A 27,710-nucleotide genomic window follows, 5' to 3' on the forward strand; every position below is an offset into this window, starting at 1 on the left:
CAGCTACAGCTCCCAGCTCATCTCTACATCCAGCGTCCTGCCTCCCTCCCTGTTGTCGTTCACAGCCTCGCTACACTACAACTGTGTGGCATTTCAAGGTCGGAGGAATGCACTGGAATAAGCTGTCATCAGCACATCGGGTGGCAAAGAGATTGTGAGAAGAATGAGATTTTCACTCTGCAGCGGAGTGTTCGCTGATATGAAACTTCCTGGCAGATTAAAACTGTGTGCCCGACCGAGACTCGAACTCGGGAGTACCGGGCGTGAGTCGTGCTTCGGTAGCTCAGATGGTAGAGCACTAGCCCATGGAAGGCAAACGTCCCGAGTTCGAGTCTCGGTCGGGCACACAGTTTTAATCTGCCAGGAAGTTTCATATCAGCGCACACTCCGCTGCAGAGTGAAAATATCGTTCTGGAAATGGCCCCCAGGCTGTGGTTAAGCCATGTCTCCGCTATATCCTTTCTTTCAGGAGTGCTAGCTCTGCAAGGTTCGCAGGAGAGCTTCTGTAAAGTTTGGAAGGTAGGAGACGAGATACTGGCAGAAGTAAAGCTGTGAGTACCGGGCGTGAGTCGTGCTTCGGTAGCTCAGATGGTAGAGCACTTGCCCACGTAAGGCAAAGGTCCCGAGTTCGAGTCTCGGTCGGGCACACAGTTTTAATCTGCCAGGAAGTTTCAGATTGTGAGAAATTCGATAGAGGCCAAAAACAGACTTGCAGGCAATGCGCTGCCTACACCCTCTCAACCAACAGTATTTAGATCGCCGCCACAGACAGGAGGGCCCAGTCAGTTTGAAGTCGTACCCCAGACGGTAGCAACTGCAATCAGAGTCTCTGTCTCAGGCAGCACATAGCGACCAGAGTAGTGTGCACAGTGGGACGAGTCCTTCACCAGCAGTGAGGCTAAAGTGGACTATTGAGGAAGAGCTTGTACCACCACAACTAGCTTAAGTTAGGTAGCTTTCTTATTCTGATGAATAAAGAACACGGTTAATACATGCGCGCCGTTGGGTTATAGAAAGAGGTTACCAACCACCAAACAACATCCTCTCCTTGCTTCCCATGGTACAAGCGTACAGTGGCAACGAGACGACAGAAAACGTCAGTTCCGCCATTTGGGATGCACTGAGGAATGTTTTGACATGACGTGATGTGACAGCCAATGTGAATTGGCCTTTAATCTAGCAGGAAGTCTCAAACCAGAACACACTTTAGTGCTGGAGGGCGGGAGGCGAATTCAGCATGGAAACATACCCTAAGTTGTGAATAAGCCATTTCTCCTCCACATCCTTTCTTCCAGGAATGCTAGTCTGACAGAGCACACAGAAGAACTTATCTGAAGTTAGGAAAGTAGGAGAGAGGTGCTTGCCACAGTAAGGCTTTGAGGCGCTATTGAGTCATGCCTGGATAGCTCAGTTGATAGAGCATTTGCCTGGATCCCAGACTGCACACAGCTTTAATCTGCAAAGGCTGACATGGCCATCGATCGCTTCCGATTGACCCAGCTGGGCTAGAACGCAGAGTTTTGCTTTTTGCTTTGCTGCCGTAGAATGAAAACTTAGTCTGAAAAAAAATAGTTTGAAATATTGCTTTTTTGTATCTTTTGTGAAAGTAGCGGTACACACAGAGACATAGTATACAAGGGGCATTCAAAAAGAAACGAGCTGGAAGCATTATTATAGAAACCAGTACTTGTATGTTAGAAACATTGACCTGGCTGTTGAGACACTTGTCCCACTGTGACACAAGGCAGTGAATGGCTGTCTCATAAAATTCCCAGGGCTGTGATGGTAACCAGTTTTGCATGTACAGCTGGACGTCGTCGTCCACACGAGTGCAGGAAAGGTTATGTTGACGTTCTTCTTTAACCAAGATGGCCCCACTGATCCACTTCCTGCAGCATGGGATAACAGTGAATGCCCAGCGTTACACGCAAACCATGACCACCCTTCGCTGAGCGATCAAATCAAAACGACCAGCCCCGGGAATTTTGTGAGACAGCCATTCACTGCCTCGTGTCACAGTGGGATAAGTGTCTCAAAAGCCAGGGTCAATACTTCTAACATGCAGGTAATGATTTCTGTAATTATACCTCTGGTTCGTTTCTTATTGAACGCCCCTTATACTTTCCTTCAACTTATAACTCAATATTTAAGACAACATCCAAACTGACCTCCTAAAGGTTGCCCAAGTTACGCCATTCCACGGAAAGGATCCTGAAAAATACGTAGTTAATTATGAGCCAGTAGGACAACTCAGCACATTTCTAGAAACATTTGAAAAATTGTCTTTTACCAGATTGGAAAGTTTTATTAACAGATTCTGTTTAATATCAAAGCACCAGCATGATGTTAGAAAAAAAAATAACAGTGGTGTATGAAGATCTCAACGTTATTTTAAAATCATCAGATAATAAAGAAATTGCTACTGATATTTCTTAAAATCTGTCTAACGTTTTCGATATTGTCAACCACACGATACTCCTTAGAAAGGTACCTAATAAATGTGGAAGAGGAACTGCAAATCAATGGTTAGAATCATATCTGTCAGACAGAGTACAAAAAGTTGAAATGAAATTTAAAAAAAAAGAATACTGATGTTCATCGGTATACTATGCACTCCTCTGAAGTTATGTCTGTTGCATATGGTGTGCTACGAGACTCAATGCTGCGGCCAGACTGTTCCTGCTACATATGGATGAAATAGATATGAAGCCAACTTCAGGCCATACTAACCAGTTTTTGATGACACAAATCTCTGGGACGCTCTTAAACAGCCAAGAGCTATCCAATGAAAACTCTGTTAAGTTTCTTGGTATATGGCTTGAAGAAAATCTTAAATGCAACACACATATCAATTATATCTCTAATAAGGTGTAAACTGTGTGTTATGTTGTAACGGTACTCAGCAAATCAGTCATCAAATTATTCCTTATATAAGTATATTATTCTTACTTTTACTCCAGATTACCATATGGAATCATATTTCGAGGTAACTCACCCATCTACAAAACGCAAAAAAGAGTAATACTCGTACGTATAATATGTAATCTGAGATATAATGAATAATGCACGCAACGTTTTAAGAGACTTGGCATTATGACACTGCTATTTGTTTAGATTTCATGTGTTACATCGTTCATTAAGATCTACCAACGAAACACAGACAGCTCATTAACATTAAATGAAACTGTTAATATCTATGAAACAAGGCAGCGGGCTGACTTACACATAATTCGGTCCAGAACAACTGGTCACCAGAAAGGTGTCCCAGATGTAGAGATACAGACCAGTCCAGTTCAATCCCCAACAATCAATCTTTCCTTCTCATTTCATCCCGTAAGTCTCTCCTGATTCGGGGTTCTGGGCGACTTATGCGAACCCTCCCCATTTTCTAAACCTCACCAGCTCTTTTCCTTCACTCCTTTGTCTTCCCCTTCAACCCTTCTGCCTGAAGAAAAAGCCAGTGGCCCCAAAAGCTTGTAAATGTAAATACCTTTATATGTGTGCTTTCATCCCAGCGCTTGGTGAACAGATTTTTTTATCTGTCCAATTACGTTACATTTTCAAAAATTGATTATTTTTCATTTATACAGATTCATAGGTCGATTTTTCTCTATCGATCACACAGGACCTAGTTCATTGTATTCTCTGGGTTCGAAATGCCGGTGCGCATTCTGCCAACATTACTCGCAAAATTAATAGATATTTGCTGATAATTTAATACAGAGAAAAACATGTTATCCCTTTATCGGATTCGGTTGTTTTTGTTTGATAAGTGTCAGCTTGAGGAAAATAAACATACATTCACACTGTCGTAAATGTACGATTCTGTTAACATTTCCTGTAGATACTGTTTTGGTTTTCGTTGTAATAAAGGCTTTAAAGCATAGCAATGTTATGGGTTTCATTCTGACACTTTCAATCTTGCAATAGATGTAGGGCTAATTTATGCAGAGAATGTCCATCATGCGCAGAGCCGCGTGCATCGTACAATACTTGTTTATGACGCCCAGACTTAAAGAGTTTATAAAAGGCGACAGGATTTGAATTCGTACATTGCTGTGTGTTACAGTCATAATAGAAAACTGCTTTAAAGAATATATACCAGTTAGCACTCATTACCCTGTACCTGTTTATTGTTTGTGTTGGGGCTAGTATTTCGGTGGTTGAATATACTGTTTTGTGTTGGCAGCATATTACAATATTGCCAGTCAGCTTTTAAACAAGTTTCCCACTTGGGTTCTTCGCTTCATGCATACTTGTTTGTTGACTGAGCAGCAAGTGGGTGGTGTTTGAATATCTCAGGGAAATGGCCAAGAAATCACAAACGAGCGTGCGTAAAGGGCCCGGAACTCTAGGCACAGCGTATCTTTTCGCATATAACGTTGTCCAGTTCTTGGGGCAAGTATATAATGTGAAACGTACTTTTCATAATCATGAATGAAAATGTTGTTTAAATGTTTATCTCGCGTTCCAGATGGTCGTATATTCTCTTCCTTACTATAAGACACCATTTGCAGCCCTCGAAAAGTGTTATATTGTGGGAAGTTGTTAAACTTCCTATATGCATCTTCCAGAATGCAGCTGCCCTAGAGGTAATAAAGTGATCTTTAAGAGGCAAATTTTCTATCAGCATTCTAATAAGAAAGCATATTTTCTTCATTTTAGTGGGTTGCTGAATCAGCAATACTCTCAGTGTGTAACACTGTGATATTAGTGAGTGTGATGGGGTACATGCACTTAGAACTTGTTTGTGTATTAGCTTTTCCCCTGATTATTGTTCTCTTAGTATATGCTACATTGACTTTAGGGCCTGAACTTTATGGAAATGTTGCCATACAACTAGCATAAATATTACTGATAATTTTGAGAAAATGTGAAAATCAAAACTAATGGAAGCGGTTGCTGTTCCTAGTATTATGCAATTTACATATTTCCCATGAAAATTTGTAAGGTTTTAGCGGTATTGTTTATGATGGTCTGTAAATCCCAACAAGGAAATACCCTGATGGATGAGCAATGAGGGTGTTTCCTAAACTCAGTGTCTACAAATTATTACCAAGTCTTTTGTGCAGTTTAAACTTGTCTATTCACTCTCTTTAGGTGCAGTCTGTAGTTGATGATTGGAATATAATTGTAGAATAATATAGGCCTATGTCTCAGTGCGACCCACTCACAGTTTCAATTGAAAATATGATTCCAAATTTATTGAAATCTCAGTGCCGACTGAGATCTCTGCAGTTACTTTCTGCATAAAAGCAAGGCACATTCACATTCTGTTTTGTACTAATATTTCCCCTAAGTTTTATACCCCATAAGTTTTATAAGTGTTTCTTTTTTATATTCTCTTTATGTCTTCTGCCGATATCACATATTCCTAATGTAATTCCCATAGCAGCAACAAATTTAAGTCAATTACGTACAGTTACTTATATTTAAATTTTCTCAGTGTTCATCTAGTAACCTCTTTTCAAGGCACTATACATTCTGGTTAACTAATCTTCAGAGTTCTTAGAAGTCACTGACAAAATTACATCAGCAGAACTTAAAACTGTAATGTTTTCTCCCTGAACTTCAACATTCTTTCTAAATGTCTCTCAGGGTTCCTTTACTGCTTGCTCATTGTACAGATTGAATAACGTTGGTGGTAGGCTACAGCCCTGTCTGAGTACCACCTCAATTACTGCCTCCCTTTTGAGTCCTTTCAATCTTACAACTGCTGTATGATTTCTGTATAAGTGGTATATAACCTTCTGTTTCCTGCACTTTATCTGTGTTACCTTCAGAATTTCAAAAAGTTTGTTACCGTCAACATTGTCAGAAACTTAAAAATAAATAACTCTACAAATTTAGGTCTGCCGTTCCTCAGTCTATCTTGTAAAATAAGTTGTTTGATGAAAATATTCTCTCTCATGTTGTTACATCTCTGTAACTGTTCATCTCTTTGATATGCTTATTTCCAATCTTCTGTAAGTAATTCATGTTAGTATTTTGGACTTCAGTGCATTAAACAGGTTGTTAGGTAATATTCATACCTGTTAGGTCCTGGCTTGTGTGGAATTGGGTTGAGTACATTTTTCATTAAGTCACAGAGTGTTTTGTGTGTCTCTGTCACATTGATCCACCTCTCAAAAATGACCAGTGTCCATTTTTAAAGCATGACTAAATATTATTTTTTATTGAGAGCTTATTGTGTTAAAGTTTCTTTCCTGCCATTTTTCATCATTCTCCTCTCAGATTAGACTGGCTTTCCAGCTGAGGCCTTGATAATTCATACAAATACTTCTCCTAAGTCTTCTTTAATTTTCCTTTAAGTGGCATCTATCTTTCCAATAATCATGCAGCTTCTACAGTTTTTTATTTCATCTCTAGCAGTTCCTGCTTTGGCAGTTAGCATTTTCTGTCAATCTTATTTTTATATATGTCCAGCTTTAGTGCACTTGTGCCTACTAATGTTTCCAATAAGATTAAATGCGTGTTGCCACTACCATTCACAACTTGTTTACATATACAATTGTCTCTGAATTTGATATTAAAACAACTAGTTTTATGTGCAAAGGCTTCCATGACCAGTATTGTCAATTTGAATAAAATTGTTTTGGACATTAGATTGCATAACTGTAAATAATAGTTTTAGTTTTAAAATGAAGCAGCCAAATTCCCAATAGAAGTTTATTGCAACCAGTAAATGATAAGCTAAAATTAAATCACAAAACATTGTAAAAATAATAAACAATAACAATATAAATTGTTTACAAAGAACAAACAACCAGCACAGTTTTGTTCACTGTTCAGTTACTCTTGAAATTTTGTAGTTTCACCAAGTAAGGGGGCAGTTCAAATTCCCTTTGCTGATGCAGATTTAGCTTTCTTGTGCTTTCCTGTATATGCTGGAATGGTTCCTTTGAAGGTGCATGGATCATTTCCTTTTCCAATCTAAGCTTCTCTTTCTTCTCTAATAACTGCATTGTCTGTGGGGCATTAAACCCCAATCTTCCTTCCTTTTTTCTCAATAATTTTCAAAGTTCAAAGGTGTAAATAAAAAAGAAATTCAATAAAATTTCTCTTTTGCTGCTGCTATCATCATCATCTTCTTCTTCTTTTTCTTCTTCTTCTTTTTCTTTTTCTTCTTCTTCTTCTTCCTTTCAAGGGTTAGACTTTTGTCTGTTTTGAACTCACAAAAAAATCTTTCCCATCTTTTTCTAGGTCTTGCAATACCTCTTTTCTCATTTGGCTTGTCGCTCAGGGTCTTTTGAGGAATTCTGGGGCTTAGTATTATTATGAGGTGGTGTTTCCAATTTTCAGGGTATTTTTGAATTTTCTTCATTCACGACGAAAATATATTTAGTTCTGTTCTAATATCTTTGTTTCTAATCATATCTCTTCTTGTGCAGCCCTTTGATAATATAGGAACCACCATTACTTTATAGAATTTCATGATGGTTTCTTTTTGTACTTTATGGCCCAATATTCCACTAATGGTTCTACAGGCTGCTTGTAATTTGTGTATTTTATTTTCTGTATCATGGTCCAAATCAAAACTTATAGCACATCCTAAATAAGAGATTTGAGTCACTTGTTCTAAAACTGAGTGAACCAAAACTGTTTTTGCCCTGACTGGATATTTTCCGTGGATTGACATTATTTTTGTTTTGATGCTACAATTTTAAAATTATACTTCATGCAAATTTCATTCAGCTGGTATATTGATGTTTGGAGGTCATCTTCATTCTTTTGAATAATAACGATGTCATCAGCAAACAAAAGTACTTCCAGATATTCCTCATTCTTTACCTTAATTTCTTTGTTTACTTTACATTTCCATTTAGGACACCACCTTATCGAAAGCATGTTCATTGCTAGGCAGCAGGGTTCGCGTGCTTCGATGAAGTCAAGAGCTTGGCCAGGGATAGTGTAGCTACTAGCAGGGCAATCCTAGCTGGAGTGGTCTTGACTGAGGAGCCAGGCGGAGTGTCCCACATCGTAGGATAGGCAGGGGTCTAGAGGCACGTTGAAATTAGCTTCCATAAGGGAGACAACCCCAACAAAAAATCTGGCATGTCGCGATACCTAGAGATGGCAGCGGTGCTTGTAATGCAACCAGGGGATTATAAAATTACTGGCAAACTCATAAACAGCCTCGAATACAGGACTGGATCAACTTTTGCCATGATTTGTTCTGTAGTTAGTATGTTGGTGATTGATTGAAGCCCAAAATACAGACACAATTGTACGCTGCCTGAGGAAAAAAGTGAAGCACCCAGAAGGGAAAATTCACACATTGAGAGTGTATTTGAGGTTCTTTAAGTGATTAAAATATCAAGTCACATTTACAAAGAGTGTGGCAGTATGAGCCCAGTAATCAGAATGAAGGTGCACCCTCTCTGATCTGGATGCATGCTCTGATTCTATTGGCAGGGTATTATAAAGTTGTTGAATCTTTTGCCGAGGCAAGCTGGCCCAGCAGTCATTATACTGGTCCATGTGTATACTGGAACTAGGGCAGAGTTGATGTCAGAGCTTGTCTCACATATGTTCTATTGGAGGGGGGGGGGGGGGGGGGGGGGGAGAGGTCATAGTGGGAATTTTACTGCTTTCAGGTGTCTCTTCATGCAGACAGTTCACAGAGACATGTACCATGTGTTGAAAAATAGTACTATAGTGCTATCGCATGAGAGGTAACACATGTGAGACGTTTCCTCAATCTCTACTAGCCATGACCTTGTAAGGTTACAGATACAGTTACTCCCTGAGTATTGATATCTGAACCGTACAATTAGCAGCTTTATGCAGTAGCACTATCGCCAGGAGAACTCAAAGGGTTCGAGAAGCTCGGTTTGGCACCAGCTGTCACGGGTAGTATGGAATGCAAGAGTAGTGGGGAGTCATGGCGTAATGTCAGGCTTGGTTGAACGATATGTGACTGAGTGCCGTAAGAAGTTTGATAAATCTGTTAAATGTTGCAGTGTTCATGGATGAGATAGAGAACTCATCGATACTAGAAGCAAGCCATTAGAGCAAAGATCGGTAGAAGCAATGGTTACCCCATAAAAGTAATAACAAAGATGAAATAAGAGTGAACGTCAGTACGTGTGTGCAGAACTCTAAGAATGTGTACTGTGCCTTGTACTAGACAATAAACATATCAGTTCTGTGAAGCTGTTGTCTCCTTTTGAATCCTTTTCATATCTATTGGAACTGAGTGTGAAGATTTTTAGTAGCAAGTGTGGTGATTTTGATAGGGCATATATGGGTAGGCATATTTTTAGTCTTCAAGTGTATGCTCCTTAGGAGTAAGAGGCCCACTCTAAGCTGTACAGCATAAGCATTAATCCTATCACACGGTTAAATTAACACAGCTGGTTTTGTAGAGAAACTTGGCTGTGATAGAAACAAATAATGGAGTAGGCATCTTACAACCTGAGTTCATTCCCAGTGGCTCCCTGCACCGTGACACCAGGAGTAACACTGCTGTGTGTCATCTTCAACTTTTGTAGTCCTGTCTTCTTCAGTTGCGTGTAATATTACGGTATATTGATAATTTTTACTTATGGACTGTCTGACAGCAACTGAGTAAAACACAATTTTAGTGCCTTATGCGTTTTGCCTTTATTTTCTGCAAGGCATCTTCAGTGGCCTGGAATATGTACATATGTTTGCTATTTAATTTACATTTTTGTCACTGTACCTATAGGTTATAAACAGTTCTGGTGGTTGGTATTTCCTATTAAGTAGTACTGTCTTGAACTGTACTTACAGGTTGCGTGCACAATTTCTTACATATTACGCTCCTGTTGCATTTTTGATGTTGTACTTCTTCTTATGAATGCAAATTTGCGTTTTTTTTTCCCCCACATTCCATAGCACTATGAACTGAACGCTTGTTTCAATGCAATGTTTTGGTTTCTGTTGCGGACTGTCAAATGTTTTTGCCAAAGATCAAATGTTATTGCCAAACTTTCGAGTGTAATTATTGAAGTATCTGTGATCTATTCATGTATGCGTGTGTGTGTGTGTGTGTGTGTGTGTGTGTGTGTGTGTGTGTGTGTGTGTGTGTGTGTGTGTGTGTGTTTGTGTGTGTGTGTGTGTGTGTGTGTTTAGTGTGATATAATTTTTTTAAAGTTTATATATTCCTGATTGTTGAAATTTGTTCCTCTTGGTAGCTAGCTGGCTTAGGTGTGATTGGAGGGTTTGTCCAGGCTTATATGCTATTTTGAAGCCCTGTCTCTTTACGATGTTAGCAACTCTGTGTGTAGATCATGGTGTACGATCTGGTTTTTTCTGTGTGGTGTTGTCATTGTGTGTGTTTTTTGAATGTGTTTGTAAGTTTTCAGCTTTTGAGTTCTCTTGTATTCTGGAAACGTTGTGTTTGTTTTGTATTTGTGTTTTTATTTTTTTGATTGAGTCTGTGTGTCTCCAAGATGTTGAAAGAATGGTACCTCTCCTGAGGTCTCTGCAGTACTCACCAACAATGTTCATCAGGGATAATGCAGTATCATGATTCATCACTTAAAACGATGCGATGCCGTTGATCAGTCCATGCTTCCTGGTCACAGCACCACTCCAGATGCAGTATTTTGTGGTGTTGTGTTAATGGTTGTGTATGTGTGGGACAGTAATTCCCTAGTCTGGCTGCTGCTAGTCACCTCCGGCCAAGTGTGGGATGACACAGAATGTTGCTGGAAATCTGTTGTTTGTATTCAGGTGGTAGGCAAAGATGTGAAGGGCTGTGATGAGCTTGGTGCACAGTACGGTGATCCTCTCTTGTGAGATGTCGTCGACTGGAACACTGATGATTATACCTGCCCTCATTTCCTATGCAGTGCAACTCCAAGCCACTGTCACATCTGAATGACCTACAAATCTGGATATTGCACAATTTGACCAGCCTGCCAAATGATAAGTAATGAGGCCTCTTTCGAACTCAGTCAGGTGCTGATTGTTGTTGTTGTGGTCTTCAGTCCTGAAACTGGTTTGATGCAGCTCTCCATGCTACTCTATCCTGTGCAAGCTGCTACATCTCCCAGTACCTACTGCAACCTACATCCTTCTGAATCTGCTTAGCGTATTCATCTCTTGGTCTCCCTCTAAGATTTTTACCCTCGACGCTGCCCTCCAATGCTAAATTGGTGATCCCTTGATGCCTCAGAACATGTCCTACCAACCAATCCCTTCTTCTAGTCAAGTTGTGCCACAAACTCCTCTTCTCCCCAATTTTATTCAGTAAGTCCTCATTAGTTATGTGATCAACCCATCTAATCTTCAGCATTCTTCTGTAGCACCACATTTCGAAAGCTTCTATTCTCTTCTTGTCCAAACTATTTATCGTCCATGTTTCACTTCCATACATGACTACACTCCATACAAATGCTTTCAGAAATGACTTCCTGACACTTAAATCTATACTCGATGTCAACAAATTTCTCTTCTTCAGAAACGCTTTCCTTGCCATTGCCAGTCTACATTTTATATCCTCTCTACTTCGACCAAAACTCCTTTACTACTTTAAGTGTCTCATTCCCTAATCTAATTCCCTCAGCATCACCCGACTTAATTCGACTACATTCCATTACCCTCGTTTTGCTTTTATTGATGTTCATATTATATCCTCCTTTCAAGACACTGTCCATTCCGTTCAACTGCTCTTCCAAGTCCTTTGCTCTGTCTGACAGAATTACAATGTCTTCGGCGAACCTCAAAGTTTTTATTTCTTCTCCATGGATTTTAACACCTACTCTGAATTTTTTGTTTGTTTCCTTTATTGCTTGCTCAATATGCAGATTGAATAACATCAGGGAGAGGCTGCAACCCTGTCTCACTCCCTTCCCAACCACTGCTTCCCTTTCATGCCCCTCGACTCTCATAACTGCCATCTGGTTTCTGTACAAATTGTAAACAGCCTTTCGCTCCCTGTGCTGATAGTGCTCTATTATGTAAATATGCTCAATGTCCTCCACAGTGATCACTCAACAACTGAAGCTGTTTACATGTCTCACCTTACCAGGTCTGATAACAATACTCAACATGAGCAGCTCTAATACACTTTGGTGTCTGTTCTTCCAGTCAAAGAGCATTTTAACTCTAATCAATGTAAGTGTATATCTCTGTCAGTGGGGTGTACGTGTATGAAATTACATTGTCATCTGATCATGTCTCCAGATTGCTTCACATTTTTTTTCAGGCGCTACGTTAATTTAGTGCCATGCAGTTATGCAGAATTTTAGGAAGAGATACTACAAAGACTTGTACTAAGCCAAACATAGGGCAGCTCACTCAGTGACAGGTGTGGTTTGTATCCCAAAACACTGTGTGCCAGTTACATACAATATCTTAGGTAAGCCTGGATACATTTCTATGTCAGGAAACATAGTACCTCAAATCAGTAAAGGTCAATGTTTCAACAAGAGATTCGTCTGTAAGGGTCTACTTAAATAAGGTGCATGGTACTCCTGTAAAATAAAAATTTGTCAACAAAACTAACTACACCATTATAATCATCTAAACATAAAAACTCTGTGAATAATAAGACCTAGAGTAACATAGATTGTGAAGTAAGTTTGATATTTACCAGATAATTACTTACTGAAAGTGAATTGCAGGAAGAACGAAAATTAGCTTTTATTTACTGTAGGAGACAGAGAGAACAAGTGTTTGCTCCACGTCATTACATTTCAGTTAGTGAGAGAAGTTCTACTGAGCAGCCACTGGAAATGATAAATTTAGAACCTTCTCTGAATATGTTCACATAGTGTGTCACGAGAAAGGAACATTTACACCAGACCATGATAGATCTGCTGCTTATTGCAAGTTATCACCTCAACCAAATAGGCCATCCAAACTATTAAGTCTAACCCTAAAATTCAGTGTTGTTTCTGTTTTTATCCAATTCTTGTGAATAAAGAGTCAGAAATTCTCCTATTGGGAATAACACAAGTCGTGTAATGGACGTGTAGAACTAGGTCTTCCACTGCCACAGGGATAACAAGTGATAGTGACACTGAAAGTTTGGGCTGGTCCTGCAGATAAGCTAGAAAAGCCCAGTTGCTTTAGATGACTGTCGATGATAAGCAGGAGATTTGATTAAAAATTGTTGTCTGCCTTAGATTTTTATTCATACCTGTGCATTCATAACGTTACAGGTTTAGCATTTCTAAATGGATTTCACTCATATCGTTTCAGCTCATTGCACTTCATTAAGTTCACTCTTGTTATCAACAAGCTTCCAGGTGGTACAGCAAGTAGTTTAAATTTTCTGCACAATATTTTGACAACTGACCTAGGTGTCATCTTAAAGTGCTGCGAGTTTTGCTGTTATGTGTATTCACTGCATGGACACCAATACGGCAGTGAACTGTTGTTGGACTCATGCTGCTATTTACAGCCGAATGACTTATTATTCCACCTCTCCCCCCCCCCCCCCCCCCCCCCTTCCCCGCCCTCCCTCCGGTCCTAGAGTTTACACTGATATTCTCGTGACAGGAATAATAAATCGTGTTGTGCTACCCGTACTTAATAAGTGCTCAATCACATGCTGAGAATAAACTTCAACACTTTTATTAATGCAAAATAACAGAAGGGAAAGAATCAGATGCTATAGGCGATGAGCTAATATAAGCAAGTAGAGAACAGAATAAATATAAAGTAAATGAGTTAAACTTCAAGGTGTAAGTAATAAGCATTAACACAGTGCTCCAAGCAGTGGACACAAACTTGGCAGGTGAAGCCATTCATCTGTCTACTCAGTCATGCAACCCGCATCACTACTGCATCTCTGGACGAGTGCGAATGGAGGTAATGTGTGCGACCATAGCAGTTGACATGTGTAGCCCCCTTAGTGAAAGCAGAACATGGGGCGTCTTTTCTGAGCCAGGCCAGGAAGCGGATTTGTCGTCCAGAGTGGGTGGTGCATGTAGGTTCTGCAGCAACTTGTTGTGGCGGCAGGGCTGGAGGTCAGGGTCGTATGTGCCTGCTTTGCAGCACTTGACCACAACGTAGGTGCCTTCTTGAAAATCACAAAAGTTGTTGGATAACCATGCCAGGATGCCTTTGTAGGTTTAATGCGGTTTACATGTTCCTGTAACTTGCAAAGAAACTCTCGTTGATCATCTGTTTCTGACAGTAGGATGGCATCAACTAAGTCCCCTAGCAGGTGCACCACATCAAGATGAATGTGGGTGAAATGTGAAGCAGCATCCGGGAACTATTCAATTGGGGAATGAACCTGTAAGGTGATTTTGTAAAGTTAGCAACACTGGCAAGTTCTTTTCCAGTCATAGCAGTATCTGTCCCTGACCACAAGGATCGCTTAGATACTAGCTTGAATGTTGACCGGACTCCAGGGTGACAAAGATTATGTAAGGCCTCAAACAATGGCCAGCAAAATGCAATGGAGATGAAAGGGCGTGATCTTCCACTTGACACCTCACAGTACAATTTCATGTTCTTGCCAGGCATGTTGTCTAGGTGTAGCTTAACTGTTGCAAGGGTCATTGTGCAATATGGTGAGCATTGCACAATGTGAGTGGAAATGAGAATTCAAACTTACCAGAGTAATCTCTACAAAATGTATTGTTATAACATAAAGTTGAACAAATATATTTCAAGGACGACACAATACATGTAAGTCACAGATCAAGTAAACAAAGTAAGACATGTGTACACGGTAACAGTCAAATCACCACTGAGTCCAAGTCTAGCAGCCGCTGGCTGGCTGGCCGCTTAGGTGGCGTGGCTGCTGCATGGCTGGCAGACAGCGCCGCATGTAGAGGGCGCGCGTAACTGCGGCAGCACTTTGAAAGATCGGCGAGTCACAACACTTTTCCCCCCTTTGAATTTTTTGCACTAGATGATTTAAGTCATCACCATGTAATTCCTGATGTAGCGACACATGAAACGGGTGAAAGCGGTGACAATGCAGTATGCGCATGACACTACTTTGACTCAGTCCACCGGCTCTCGCAATGTCCCGTGTACTCATGTGTGGGTTCATGGCAACAGCAGCTAACACACCAACTGCACCCGCTTCTCCTGTGACGGGCCTGTTATGGACCCGTTTGCGTGCTACGACCATACCTGTTGCATACAGTTGGCGGTAGATGTTTTGCAATGTGCGGCACATTGGATGCTCTCTGTACGGGTACCGTTCTGCATACACCCTGCAGGCTTCAGCTGCATTTCGTCGACACTCACCATAGATGAGTATCATCTCTGCCTTTTCAGAGTTCGGATACACCATATTCACAGTTCCTAAAACACTACACTATCACAGACGTTTGGTAACACGGTGTACTACAGTTGGTCTGCGGGCGGAGACGAATGCAGAATAACAATAGCAGCAAGCGCTACATGCGGACACTGTGACAGCTAGACCAAACCACAACAGTGCACTACAGCCACACTGGTAAACACGGTCATCATCGTGAACATGTCCCTGCAGATGCTGCTCGCCGACCGTGGCCCGTGTTTGTTACAACACGCAACTGAACGTCGGAGGTTTCAAGCGTCAACTTTAGGTTACAATATCTCCGGATGTAATTAACATTTTACAATGCAACAAATGGCACTGATTACGTATTCGTTTATATGTTCAGATGTGCTAACAAAACGAATGTGGTTCCATTTAAAAAAACGTAGGTTTGTGTTAAAAAACAGACTTCCGTGCATTTTTGTATGGTTTGTATTAAACAGTTACACTAGCCCCTCTCCTCACGTTCGGTCTGTGGAATCGGTTCATCAGTATTTGATGTGGTTTACAAAATATATCCAGTGGTAACGTTAGGTGACTCACCCTGTATAAATATATCCCTGTACATACCTTTATGTCATGTGGAACCATCACCTCACATAACCAGGTGCGCTTACCTATCACTGTGCACACTTTTCTCCCTCTAACACATGACGGTTCCCACATTATCTTAAACTGTACTCTTCCTGTTTATGTCTTTGTGTTTCATTGTGTGTATGCATATGGGTAGTCGTGTAGCCTGATTCTTTGGCCAGCTTATGGAAAATAAGTTGAAGGTTATAGAAAACCACAGAAATTGAGAAGACTTCAATGATAGAAGTGTATGCATATGGACAGGGGGAAAGATAGACTGGTACTCAAAAGAGAAGTAAGAAAGAAAAAAGTAGAAATGATTGCTAAGATCGAAACATAGAAAGAAGATAGCCCCAAAGGCAGGAAACCCTTCCCATCCCTCTTCCCCAGGATCCCCACTTCGCTGGTACTTGAGTGAGAAGCCGGAGGAGGTATGATGTTAAACATCTCATGCAGAATGGGCATTCTCACCTTCACCTTTGAAGTCCCTGAAGAAAGGTCTTAGCAGCTCCTATGGAATGACAATGGTGACGAAACTCACTCTTGTCTGTGAGGGTCGTTTGAAAGTTGTGGTGTGTGTGTAGTATTAGTCATGTTTGTACCTACTCTACCCACCCCTTTCAAAATTTATATAAACCCTCCCCATTAATATCATATTTCACAAAAGGCATAAATTATTCCATAATAAGTAGAAAACTATGTATCATATCATCATATGTAGAAATTATGTATCACATCATCATAAGCAGAAACTATGTATCATATCATCATAAGTAGAAATTATGTATCATATCATCATAAATATATAGTTATTCATATTACATCGTATCCTCCAATAGTTTAGGTCCAAAGCAGATCTAACTATACATTGGTTGGCTAGGCAAAAATATGACCTAACTATACGCGGATTCGAGATCCTTGATGACTACAGCGGAGCATGCTGTCAACTCACTTTTATATCGAGACTAGACCGGTTAACCCCACGGGCACCGGCAGTATCAAATGTTGGTGTCGACGTCAGCGGGTGCAAAGTCAGCAACTCAAAACAGCAACCAGCAGTGATGGCAGGTTACTGCGACTGGCTGGTTACTGCGTCAGCATTGGCTGGTTACTGCGTGTGTGAGGATTGCTTCCTCCCCACAACCAAATCATCTTAATCAAATCTTGCAGACCAATTTTTTGGTCTCGTCATTAGATGTTGCTATGGCAACTCTCAACTTTTTCTCATCTCAGTCTTCTTCAAAAAAATTCATCCTTTTTGTGGCCTGCTCACTTTGGTTGCCGCGTTCTGGTGGTTTTGACATGACGATCTACTTTAGCAGTTAATCAATCAATTATGCAACAGCTATTGTACACTTCAAGTGGACAAAGCAACTATACACACTGAGATTCTCTCAATCCTTTGACACATGAATATTGACATTTAGTAAGTTCCCGTATATCTTCTTAACATCGGAAACTATTACGTACATTTTCAGTAAATAAAGTTTCAGAATTATCTGAAGTTTAACATGACAACTGTCCGGATCTTACAAAAGTAAGAGAATGAATGAATAAGTAATTGTATCTTCTCTTCTTTCAACAATGTTCAAATGTCCACACATTAATGTATGACATCGCACCGTCTCGGTTACTCCTTGTGCTGGACGTGTAACTTCTTAGGCGGGCTCGGCGTCTACCTGCCTGCACCGATCATCAATCCTATACACGTCCATCCTGCACACACATAATTGTGGTGCAGTAGACACATTTCTACTTTAGCACACTCATCTCTAAAATAATGTGTGTTCGAGACGGTGGAAATATGAGGGTCTCTAGTATTTACCCCGACATTCTCGAGGCACTACAGATTGTCATGTTGTTCTTGGCCGAAAAACTTCTCACAAACAGCAGTGAGTGAGCAGGTGCATTGTCGTGATGCAAAAGCCATGAATTGTTTTTCCACAATTGTGGACTTTATTGCATATTGATTCTCGCAAATGGCACAAAACATCAAGGTAATACTTCTTATTGACCATATGACTTTCAGGCAAAAATTAATGATGCACTATGCCACGGCAATTTAAAAAAAAAAAAAAAAATAGTGAGCAAAACTTTGACATTTCATCAAACTTGGCATGCTTTTTTTGGTCTTAGCTCTCCAGGATGCTTCCATTGGGACGATCGGGTTTTGGTTTTGACATCATAACAATAAACCCATGTTTTGTCATCAGTTATGATCTTTCTGAACAAATCAGGATCATCATTGACGTCATTCAAGAGCTCCTGAGTGATGCTCATGCAATGGTTCTTCTGATCAAAGTTGAGGAGTTTTGGAACAAACTTTGCTAACACTCATTTCATGCTCAAAACATCTGAAAAAATTGCATGACATGAGTGAACCGATATGCCCACATCCTCAGCAACTTCTCTTATGATAAGTCGATGATTTTCAAAAACAATTTACTTCACAGCTTCGACATTATCATCTGTTGTTGATATGCTGGGGCGTCCAGAGTGAGGTTCGTCAATGACATCTTCTCAGCCATCTTGGAAGAACTTGTGCCACTTGTAAATATTTTTTTTTTTTTACTTAGAGCAGACTCACCGTAAGCCACTGTCAACTTTTCAAGTGTTTTAGAGCACTTGATTTGATTTTTCAGACAAAATTAGATGCAAATTCTTTGCTCCATTTTTTACAATAATTGAAAATTCCGAGCTCACTAAAACACGTCTAACCTCTCTACCTGTCAAAACCAAAGTATGCTGTTCGCTTGAAACTGTGAACATATGTATGTGAACAAACATAAAAGATCGATATCGAATGTACATTGCCCGTGCAATTTGAAAAGTCACTTTAGTTTTTGAACAGCCCTCGTTCATCATGAACTCCCTATCCTCAACCTGTGGTTGGAAGTATTCAATTGCTTAATATATGGCTAAAAGTTCTCAATTTATGTGCTACATCTTTGGTGGAAAGGTGATAGGCTGTGCGAAAAATAAGCCAGTGGCTGCCACACGTTTTCCAGCTGTTGTGGAGAGCTACACCAATGGCTGGCTGGCTGACTGATGTCCACTACTGATGCCAGTGGAGCTTAAAGCTTGGTGTGTGTCAGCAGTGCAGCTTCTTTTATGTCACTTCAAAAGCCACAGTCATCTCCTCAGTCCACTACACGGGAGAACTGCTATTAACCTTGGGCCAGCGAGTAGTGCATTCAGCAGCGCCTGTCGTTCTGCAGTGTGTGGTAAATGTTGGCAGTAAAAATTGAACATTCCAAATTTTCTATGTAGCTCTTTTATTATAGAGAGCTAAGGTAGCTGTGATATGGCTTCAGCCTTTTCAGTGAGGGGTAAAGAGCCTGCTGAAGATATTCAATGACCAGGAATCCAACAACAGGTTGTCCAAACACACATTTAGCTGTGTTCAACACCACGCTGTACTTTCTGAAACATTCAGAAACTTCTTGCAGGTGTTGGTGATGTTGATCCTTGGACAATACATAAAGTAACACATTGTCCAAATAGGCCAAACAAAAGGTCAGCCCCACAAGATAGTCGATGAACCGCTGCCAGGTTTGTACTGCATTATGTAGGCCGAAGGTCATAAACTTTCTGTCATAAAACCCAAACAGAGTAATAGTTGTATTCTTCAGAATATCCTGTGTTGCCGTGGGAATCTGGGTTTGTGCCTTCATGCCGTTTATAATACTGAATGTAGTGGCTCTGTGCAGCATGTGGTTATAATCTCTTAATTGTGGCACTGGGCAGCGATCAGGCTCTGTAATTTCCACATGGGCATCAGGCTACTCCCTTTTTGGGTACTCAATGCAGTGTGGATGTCCATGGGCTGCTGAAAGGTTGGACCCTGCCTTTTCACATAATGTGGAATTCCGCTTTAGCAATTTGACGTGACCTAGAGCCAATCTTCTCAGCTGGCAAGGCATAGGCAGTCTTTCCTTGAATTTTATTTGGTAGACTGTATCGTGAAAAATTTGCTGTGGCACACATAGAGATCTCGTTAAGATTGGGAACTCCCACAGTAGTGAGCAGTACTTCTCATTCGCAACTTGTGTGACCTTGATGTCGTACGTTCTGGTATCAAGAAGGTACACAGTGGCCATAAGTCTGGAAATATTGTTCACTAGGCAGGCATTTTGCAGGAACTGGTAGTGAGTTAGAAAATTAGCACCTATAATTGCTTTGGCCACAACTGCTGCAGTAAAATCCGAAGTGACAGAGTCCCAAATTAAACTCTTCACTCGACATGCCATAGTTCATAATTGCTGAATTATTTGTGGCGAACAAGCAAAATGCAGTAGGAGCTCTGCAATAGTGCAGTGATGATCCGGGCAGGATACTACAGTGGGACCCTGTGTCTTAAATATGCTGGGCCTGTTACCCTGTCATCAGGCCTGTTACCCTGTCAATAATGAGTGGGTGCTGGGACATAGTTGGGCAGCGGTGGCCCCTACAACTGACCACAGTTTGCATTTGGGTAGGCACAGAGGGTAGTGGACTTCTTTTGCCTGCTCTGCATATCTTCTGTGGTACCAGCAAGTTAAGGGACCAGCATCTGACACAGATTGAGTCAAGGAACAGCTCCTAGATCGCTTGTGGCTACATCCTCTGTAGCGACTAGGATGTCTTTGTGACATCAGTGTGCCAGTCTATGTGCTCAGTGCATCAACTGTGACAGACAGAGTATCTAATTTATGTGTAAGATGGGAAGGGTCATAGACACTCCATTACCAGACATTGTCACAACCCGAACCTGTTGGTTTGGAGTGACGACTTCTTGAATGCCATCAGCCAGTTCTGCAACAGTGTCCAGAGACATCTCTGTCTGTGACGTGAAGGTTGCCTTGACCTGCGAAAGCAGATGACTAGTCCATAGAGTGTGCATGTCAGGCACTGTTCCAAAGTTCACCTTGCTGCGTAGGTGACGCATGTACTGGTACAAGTTGCCTATTGCTTCCTGATTCAGCAAATATCTGAATGGACTTCATGTGACTTTGCAACTCTTTAAATAAGTTCAGTCTTTCATCTTTCGTAGGTGTTCCTGCCGGTGGAGCTATGATTATATCCTGAACTTCATAAGCTAGGTTGATTGAGTTGATTCACAATCAGTACAAATTTAGTTGCATCCACTGTAATTGTGGCATAGTAAAAGCTGGTCTTAGCCTGAACAGACTAGAGAATTGGATTATTCAGCCAAAACAGTGGGAGATGAAATGCCAGTCACTATACTGCAGGCGGTTCCATCCTGTGATCAATATTATTGCGAGCCAGTCTTCTCAGTCCAGATCACATTGGGGTCACCACCGATGGAAATATTAAATCGTATAGTGCAACCCATACTTATGAATTGCTCAATCACACACCGAGAATAGTCTCAAACAGTTTTATTAACAAAAAATAACAGGAGGGAAAGAATAAGTTACTACAGGCAATTTGTCAGTATACAGCAAGCACAGAATAGAATAAACATAAAGTATATGAATTACAATTCCAAGGAGTAAGTAATAAGCATTAACTCAGCACTCCAACTGATGAACACAAACTTGGTGGTTGATGCCATTCATTTGTCACTGCACAGTCACTCAGCTTGCTCTGCATCTCTGGATGGCATGAATGGAGCTAATGCGCGTGACTGCAGCAGTCAACATGTGTAGTGGTCACTACACCCTCATTGTTTTCCAGCTCTGATGGAAGTGATGGCTGACTAGATTGTAATAAAGCGGGTGCGAGACCCAAAATGTAATTTAAATTGAAATCTCCATTCCTCTTTATTAGATTTTCTGACATCTTTATTTTGGTAGATTCCTTAATTTTGCTGTCCCAGAAATTTGATGTTTGCTCCACGAAACTAGTCTCATCATATTTCATTTCATGATTGTCTTAGAGGCAGCGCTCGGTGACAGCCAGTTCGCTTGGTTGTTTTAATCAGGTGTGTCACTGAAGTTCATTTCCTTCCATCTCTTCTTGACTCTTGGTCGTTGGGTTAGTCATCAAAATATTGTGCAAAAAATGGAAACAACAACTTGGGAGAACACCAGGAAGCTCATTATTAATAATTTGCACTGAGGAAACTTGAGAGATTGCTTCATCCTTGTTGATTCCATTCCTTTCATTATGGTGAATTCAATTTAGTTTATATGTTTATAACACACTTAGTTTAATATAAAACTAAATTATGGCTAACTTGGAGCAAAATTGGAGAGATAATTGGTTAAACATGTGGGATTAAAGTGATTTGTGTCAGAAAAAAAGATTTTCACTTAATTTAGAGAACTGAAAGTAATTTAGATCCAAAAGCTCTGTTACTTGCAAGATGAAACTGTAAGTTTAGAATTTTGTAGTGTTCTGATTTCAGGATGAGTAAGTTTAACTGTCTATTGTGATTTAGATATTCTGTACTTTCCATTAATTGCCATATGAGAAGGATGCTCCTTGATGCTGGTCACGGATGCTTGCATCACAATGCTTTTACAACATAGTTAGTGCTCTGTTTGTAATGATTGGACATCAGTGATATGTTGAACACTAAACTTCCTTCCTTTTATACCCAGATGGGAAACAAATTCATAACCCAATAAATAAACTGATTCAGTCTGTATACACAAATAAATGTATCTTGTTCTGTTAACCTGCAGACAATAGTGCTGTATTCCATATACTTTTATTATCTACTACCTTATAAAGTTATCTTCCATTGTAATATAGTCATTAAAGTTGTCAGAGTATTTATTGTGCAAAAATGAGCAGAAATGAAAACTTGACAATTTTCTCTCCAAGAATCTTGAGATTCTCACATTTACACATCACTCTGTCTAATCTTTAGTGATGTTTGTGGAAAATAAAATATTAGGTTCGAAAGAATTGTGATAGAAATGACTATGAAACAAGATTTGAAAATAAATTTCATAGAGATTTTTCCATTTTACAAAATAGAATTGTTTATCATGGCCTCATTTGTAAACGACATGACAGGAAATCGGAATAAGTTCGCTGTTTAATTTCTACTGAGATTTCATTCTTTTTGTATATTTCTTATCCACAAGAAACATTTTCATCAATAACAAAATTCATGTTAAATAACCTTTGCCTTCCCCTACCATTATTCAATAGTGAGCACAGTAGTTGATGATTGTCTGTGTATTAATACACTGAAACAGTTATAATTCATTCACAATATAATTTGCTTCCAATAATTGCCTTGTTAGTTAGTTGTTCCATAGATCATATTCATAATAAAAGCTATGATGTGGAATGTGTCAACAGAATAAACATAGAACAGACAATAATGGAAACACCTGGATGGAGCAGTATGTAAAATAAGGGAAATGCAACCACTAACTTATCGCAGACTGATGTGTCAAGCACAGAAATACGTAACAGGAGAAAGCATTCACTCTAGCTTTCAAGCTCTTGCTCTTTTCTAACAAAATTACGCCCATTCTTGTACACAACCACACACAGATGCCCAAATGCACACCTCCATGATCACATAGAGACCCAAATGCACACTCCCATGGCCACACATTGGTCTGCTATAGGTGAGTAATTGCCTTTCCCTTATTTTACCTATAGAATTTTCATCTATGTTTGAAAATAGTTGTGCTGTCTCTCAGACGTTTTACTTCCATGACTAGATTGCCAGACATTTTTATAGCTGCCTATTTCAACCAATTTGTGCCAAAGTTAGGTTCAGTAAAAAGTAATGTAGATCACTTTCCTTCTGATGTTGTACTTGTGAATTTTCCCTATTACTCCTGTAGTCAGATGACTTGTTGATAACAAATTTCATAAGCAGTTAAATACGAGGCTTGTTTTTTAAGTTTTGAAATTAAAAAAAAAGACATGCTAAGATATCTCAATAATTTTATTTTTGCATGAAAGCCTGTACCTTAATCTACTCTTCTACATAATTTTCGTCAATATTGAGGCACTTGGCATATTGTTCTACCAGTTTTTGAATACCCTCCTTATAGAAGTCTGCTGCCTGACTTGTTAACCACTGTTTTGACTTCGTCATCATCTTGAAGACGCTGACGGCCCAGGTGTTTCTTCAAGTGCAAGAACAGATGGTAGTCACTGGTCACAAGATCATGGCTGTATGGAGGATGATGTAGAGTTTCCCATCGAAAAGATGTGATGGGATCTTTGTTCTGATTCGCCACATGTGGACGAGCATTATCTTGCAGCAAAATGATGCCCTTGCTCAACTTGCCATGTCTTTTGTTCTGAATTGAACGGCACAGATTGTGCAATGTCTTACAGTAAGCTGCTGCATTGATTGTCTCATTACGAGACAGAAATTCCACAAGCCGTACTCCTTTTCTGTCCCAAAAAACTGTGCACATGATTTTCCGCGCAGAAATTGTTTGCTTAAACTTCACCTTTCTGGGTGAATCTGAATGCCGCCATTCCATGGATTGTTGCTTTGATTCTGGTGTGACGTAGCCCATCCATGTTTAATCGCCCATAACAATTTGGCTTAAGACATCATCACTGTCGTTGTGGTACTGCTCAAGGGAAGTCAATGCACTGTCTAAACGTGTGGTTTTGTGCACATCTGTCAACATTTTCAGTACCCAATGTGCGCACAATTTTTGGTAATTCAAGTGCTCGGTCACAATGCCATACAAAACACTACAAGAAACATTAGGAAAGTTGTCCTGTAAGGGGGAAATTGTAAAGTGTCTGTCTTCTCTCACCTTATTGTCCACTTCCTGCACCAAACTTTCATTAACGACTGAAGGATGCCCATTCTGTTTTTCATCATGCACATTTGTGCGGCCATCTTTAAATGCTCTCACCCACTTTCTTACCATTCCGTCACTCATAATGTTTTCTCTGTAAACTGCACAGATCTCACAATGAATATCGATCGCATTAGCATAGGCTACTCTCCATCCATTCTAGATCGTGACATCTGTAGGAGATCCCAGAGCACTAGTGTAAGACATAAATACATGCCCCTACAAACAGGACAGTTAAAAAATTAGAAATCAGCTGTAGAAGCAGTCGCAACAAATTTCCAGAGTTTGAAGCACCTGTAAAAAGCATTGGATCATACATAATAGTAGGTACAGAAAGCTGTTTAAAACCTGAAATTGACAGTAGTGAGATTTTTTTGGGGTAAGTGCATATTGAAAGAATATGCTAATGGGAAATGGTGATGGTGTATTTGTCATAGTAGGCAAGAAACACAACTCCATCAAGATAGAAATTAAATTTGCAAGTGAGTTTGTTTGGACAAGACTCGGTATTAGTGGTGTATAGGACCTTATAATTGGGTCTGTCTCTCGACTACCGGGCATACTGACAGATGTAACCAAATACTTTAAACCTCAGCTCTCTAATACACATGTTCTCTAATTGTACTGTCTTCAATGGAGGGGATTTTAATCATCCAACAGTTGATGGAAATGATTACAGTTTATAAGTGGTGGCTGTGAGAAGATATACCCTCATTAATTTGGACTTTTTTAATCTGAAATTTGCAATAATTTTGATTGTTTGTCGCAAAGTCAGTGCCACCTTACTGTAGCAGATGTCATTCACAGCAAGCACATTTATGGTTAAAAGCTGAACACATCCATTTGCTTCACCCATATCTGATAACAAGTAAAATATGCATCATTGTTGGTCGTAAGCATGCAATAAAGTCAGTGCCTGCTCTGTTGAAGTCCACATCACAAGTGGTGCAAAATTCCACCTCCACGATTTCTTCTAGGTGGTGGTGTTGTTGCTGTTCTTTTTCTAGTTCTTGTATTCCTCTGTCCAAAGAGTGGTTTGATGCATCTCTCAAGGCTAGTCTATCCTGTTTAAGCCTCTTCATCTCTACACAACTACAGCCATTTAAATCTGTTTAACGCAGTCTTTGTGGATTTTTTTAAAAAAATTTTTTTTGGACAACCCTTCCCCTCACTTGGATTTCCAGGAGAGAATACCCACAAAAGAGAGAAGCAAAACTAAGAAATGATCAGAATTGGAACATGGGATGTATTAACTTCGCTGCAGAGAATGAAATTACAGAATTCCATACGATATACAGTAAAGAACGACCTGGATGTACCCAGAATGAATTCTCCCTGTTCAGTGTGGATATGAAACATCATGGCAGATTAAAACTTTATGCCAGACTGGGACTTGAACCCAGTTCCTTTGCCTTTCACAGGCAAATTCTCTACCAACTGAGCTATCTAAGCGTGACCCACAATCCTTCCTCAGAGCTTTGAGTCCACCACTACTTCATCTCTACCTTCCACACTTCACAGGAAGTTTCCCGGTGTAGCATGTGGGATTAGCGCTCCTGGAAAAAAGGATATTGCATAGACATGGCTTAGCCATAACCAGGGGAATTGTTTCCAGAATGAATTTTCACTCTGCAGTGGAGTGTGTGCTGATAAGAAACTTCCCGGAAGATTGAAACTGTGTATCTCACTGGGACTTAATCTGGCATGAGGTATTGGCAGATGTAAAACTGTGAGGCTGGGTCATTTTTGTGCTCGGCTAGCTCAGTTGGTTACGCACATGCTTGTGAAAGGCGAAGGACCCAGGTTCAAGTCCTGGCCTGTTATGCTATTTTAATCTGCCAGAAAGTGTCAGTTTGGATGTACTTGGCATCTGCAAGGTGAGGTGGAGAGGAAATGGTAAAATAGAAGTGGTGAATGTAGGCTGTAACAAAAGGTGGAGCAAATGGAGTGGGAGTGTTATTAGGGCATAATTTTTTTTTTTTTAATGGGTGAAACAGGTAGAATATATAGAAAGAAGACATGATGATGATGATGATGATGATGATGATGATGATGATGATGACACTACATGTGAGCTTTTGGCCAAAAGGCCTCCTTCTCATGTAGACCTCACGTACATATTCACGCGAATAACAGTGTATCCTTTTCATATTCATATCATTATTTCATCTTGGCTTCATCTATGGAATGACAGAAGATGGATGGACTATGCACAGAGAATGGTAGAGGTGAAAGGGTAATTAAGTTCTGTAAAGAAGACTTGTTAGTTCCTGGCAACACCATTTAAGAACCATGAGAGGAGGTGATACACATGAGTTTCTAGTCTTATGGAAGAGAGGTAGCAACTGGGCTACATATTTATACAGAAAATATATAGGAACTGCCATAAGAATGCTGAAGCATAACAAGGAACTGACATAAATTTTGATCACAGCCTACTGGCTGGGGAAATACAAGCAAAGTTGAAGAAAGTGTGAAAATAAAAAGCTAAATAAAAATTAAATATAGATTCTCTAAAGAAGGCAGGTAAGGAATTGGAATTGGAAAAAAGATTTATAGAAAAACCAGGAAGAGATAATGAGGGAGAGAACATAAATGAGAAAGGGATAAAAATGAGGGTCAGTCTCATAATAGTTGCAAAGCAAATTGTACAAAATAGAAAGTCTAAAAACATCAGGAAGGAAAGGGTAATGGAAGATGTAGTGAAAAGATGGAAAAGTGGAGAAAATGGAAGAATATGGAGAATAGAGAAGGAAAAATGACATATGGGAAATTGTATAATGAATTAAGAAGAGAAGCAGTACATGCCAGAGAAAAATGAATGAAAGGGAAATCCAAGGAAATACAGAAATAGGGAAAGTACAAGAGATGTACAGATTAACTAGTGAGATGGTTTTTTAAATTAGGAAAAGGAAGAATAATATGGAAATTGAAAGAAAGGATGGAACGATGACCAAAGATACACGAGAGGTGTTAAACAGATGGTGAGTGTATATACAGTGTCTATATGAGATGAATCAAATATCATGCAATGTAAAGAGTGTCAAAGGCAAATGTGCCAGATGATGATCACAGTATTTTGGACAGAGAAGTGCAAAAATAACAAGGCATGTGGAAGTGACGATTTGCCAGTGGACATGAAGAAGAGCTTGGGG

At 40.0% G+C, this 27,710-nt stretch overlaps 1 protein-coding gene across 3 annotated transcripts in view; it reads left to right on the forward strand.

Annotated features, from left to right (window-relative positions):
- Nucleotides 1–3,672: 3,672 nt before the first annotated feature.
- Nucleotides 3,673–27,710, forward strand: part of LOC124596277 (very-long-chain (3R)-3-hydroxyacyl-CoA dehydratase 2) — a 71,994-nt gene continuing 47,956 nt past the window's right edge. The window contains exons 1-3 of one of the 3 annotated variants that reach the window (XM_047135356.1): nt 3,673–3,817; nt 4,190–4,398; nt 4,475–4,592. In XM_047135356.1, coding sequence (XP_046991312.1) covers nt 4,307–4,398; nt 4,475–4,592 — 210 coding nt within the window. In that variant the 5' untranslated portion in view covers nt 3,673–3,817; nt 4,190–4,306. Of the gene's footprint in view, nt 3,818–3,874; nt 4,399–4,474; nt 4,593–27,710 lie in introns of those variants that run through there. The other 2 variants (XM_047135357.1, XM_047135355.1) reach the window with 2 other exon arrangements.

Source organism: Schistocerca americana, chromosome 2 (assembly GCF_021461395.2).
Source record: "Schistocerca americana isolate TAMUIC-IGC-003095 chromosome 2, iqSchAmer2.1, whole genome shotgun sequence".
Classification (NCBI taxonomy): domain Eukaryota; kingdom Metazoa; phylum Arthropoda; class Insecta; order Orthoptera; family Acrididae; genus Schistocerca; species Schistocerca americana.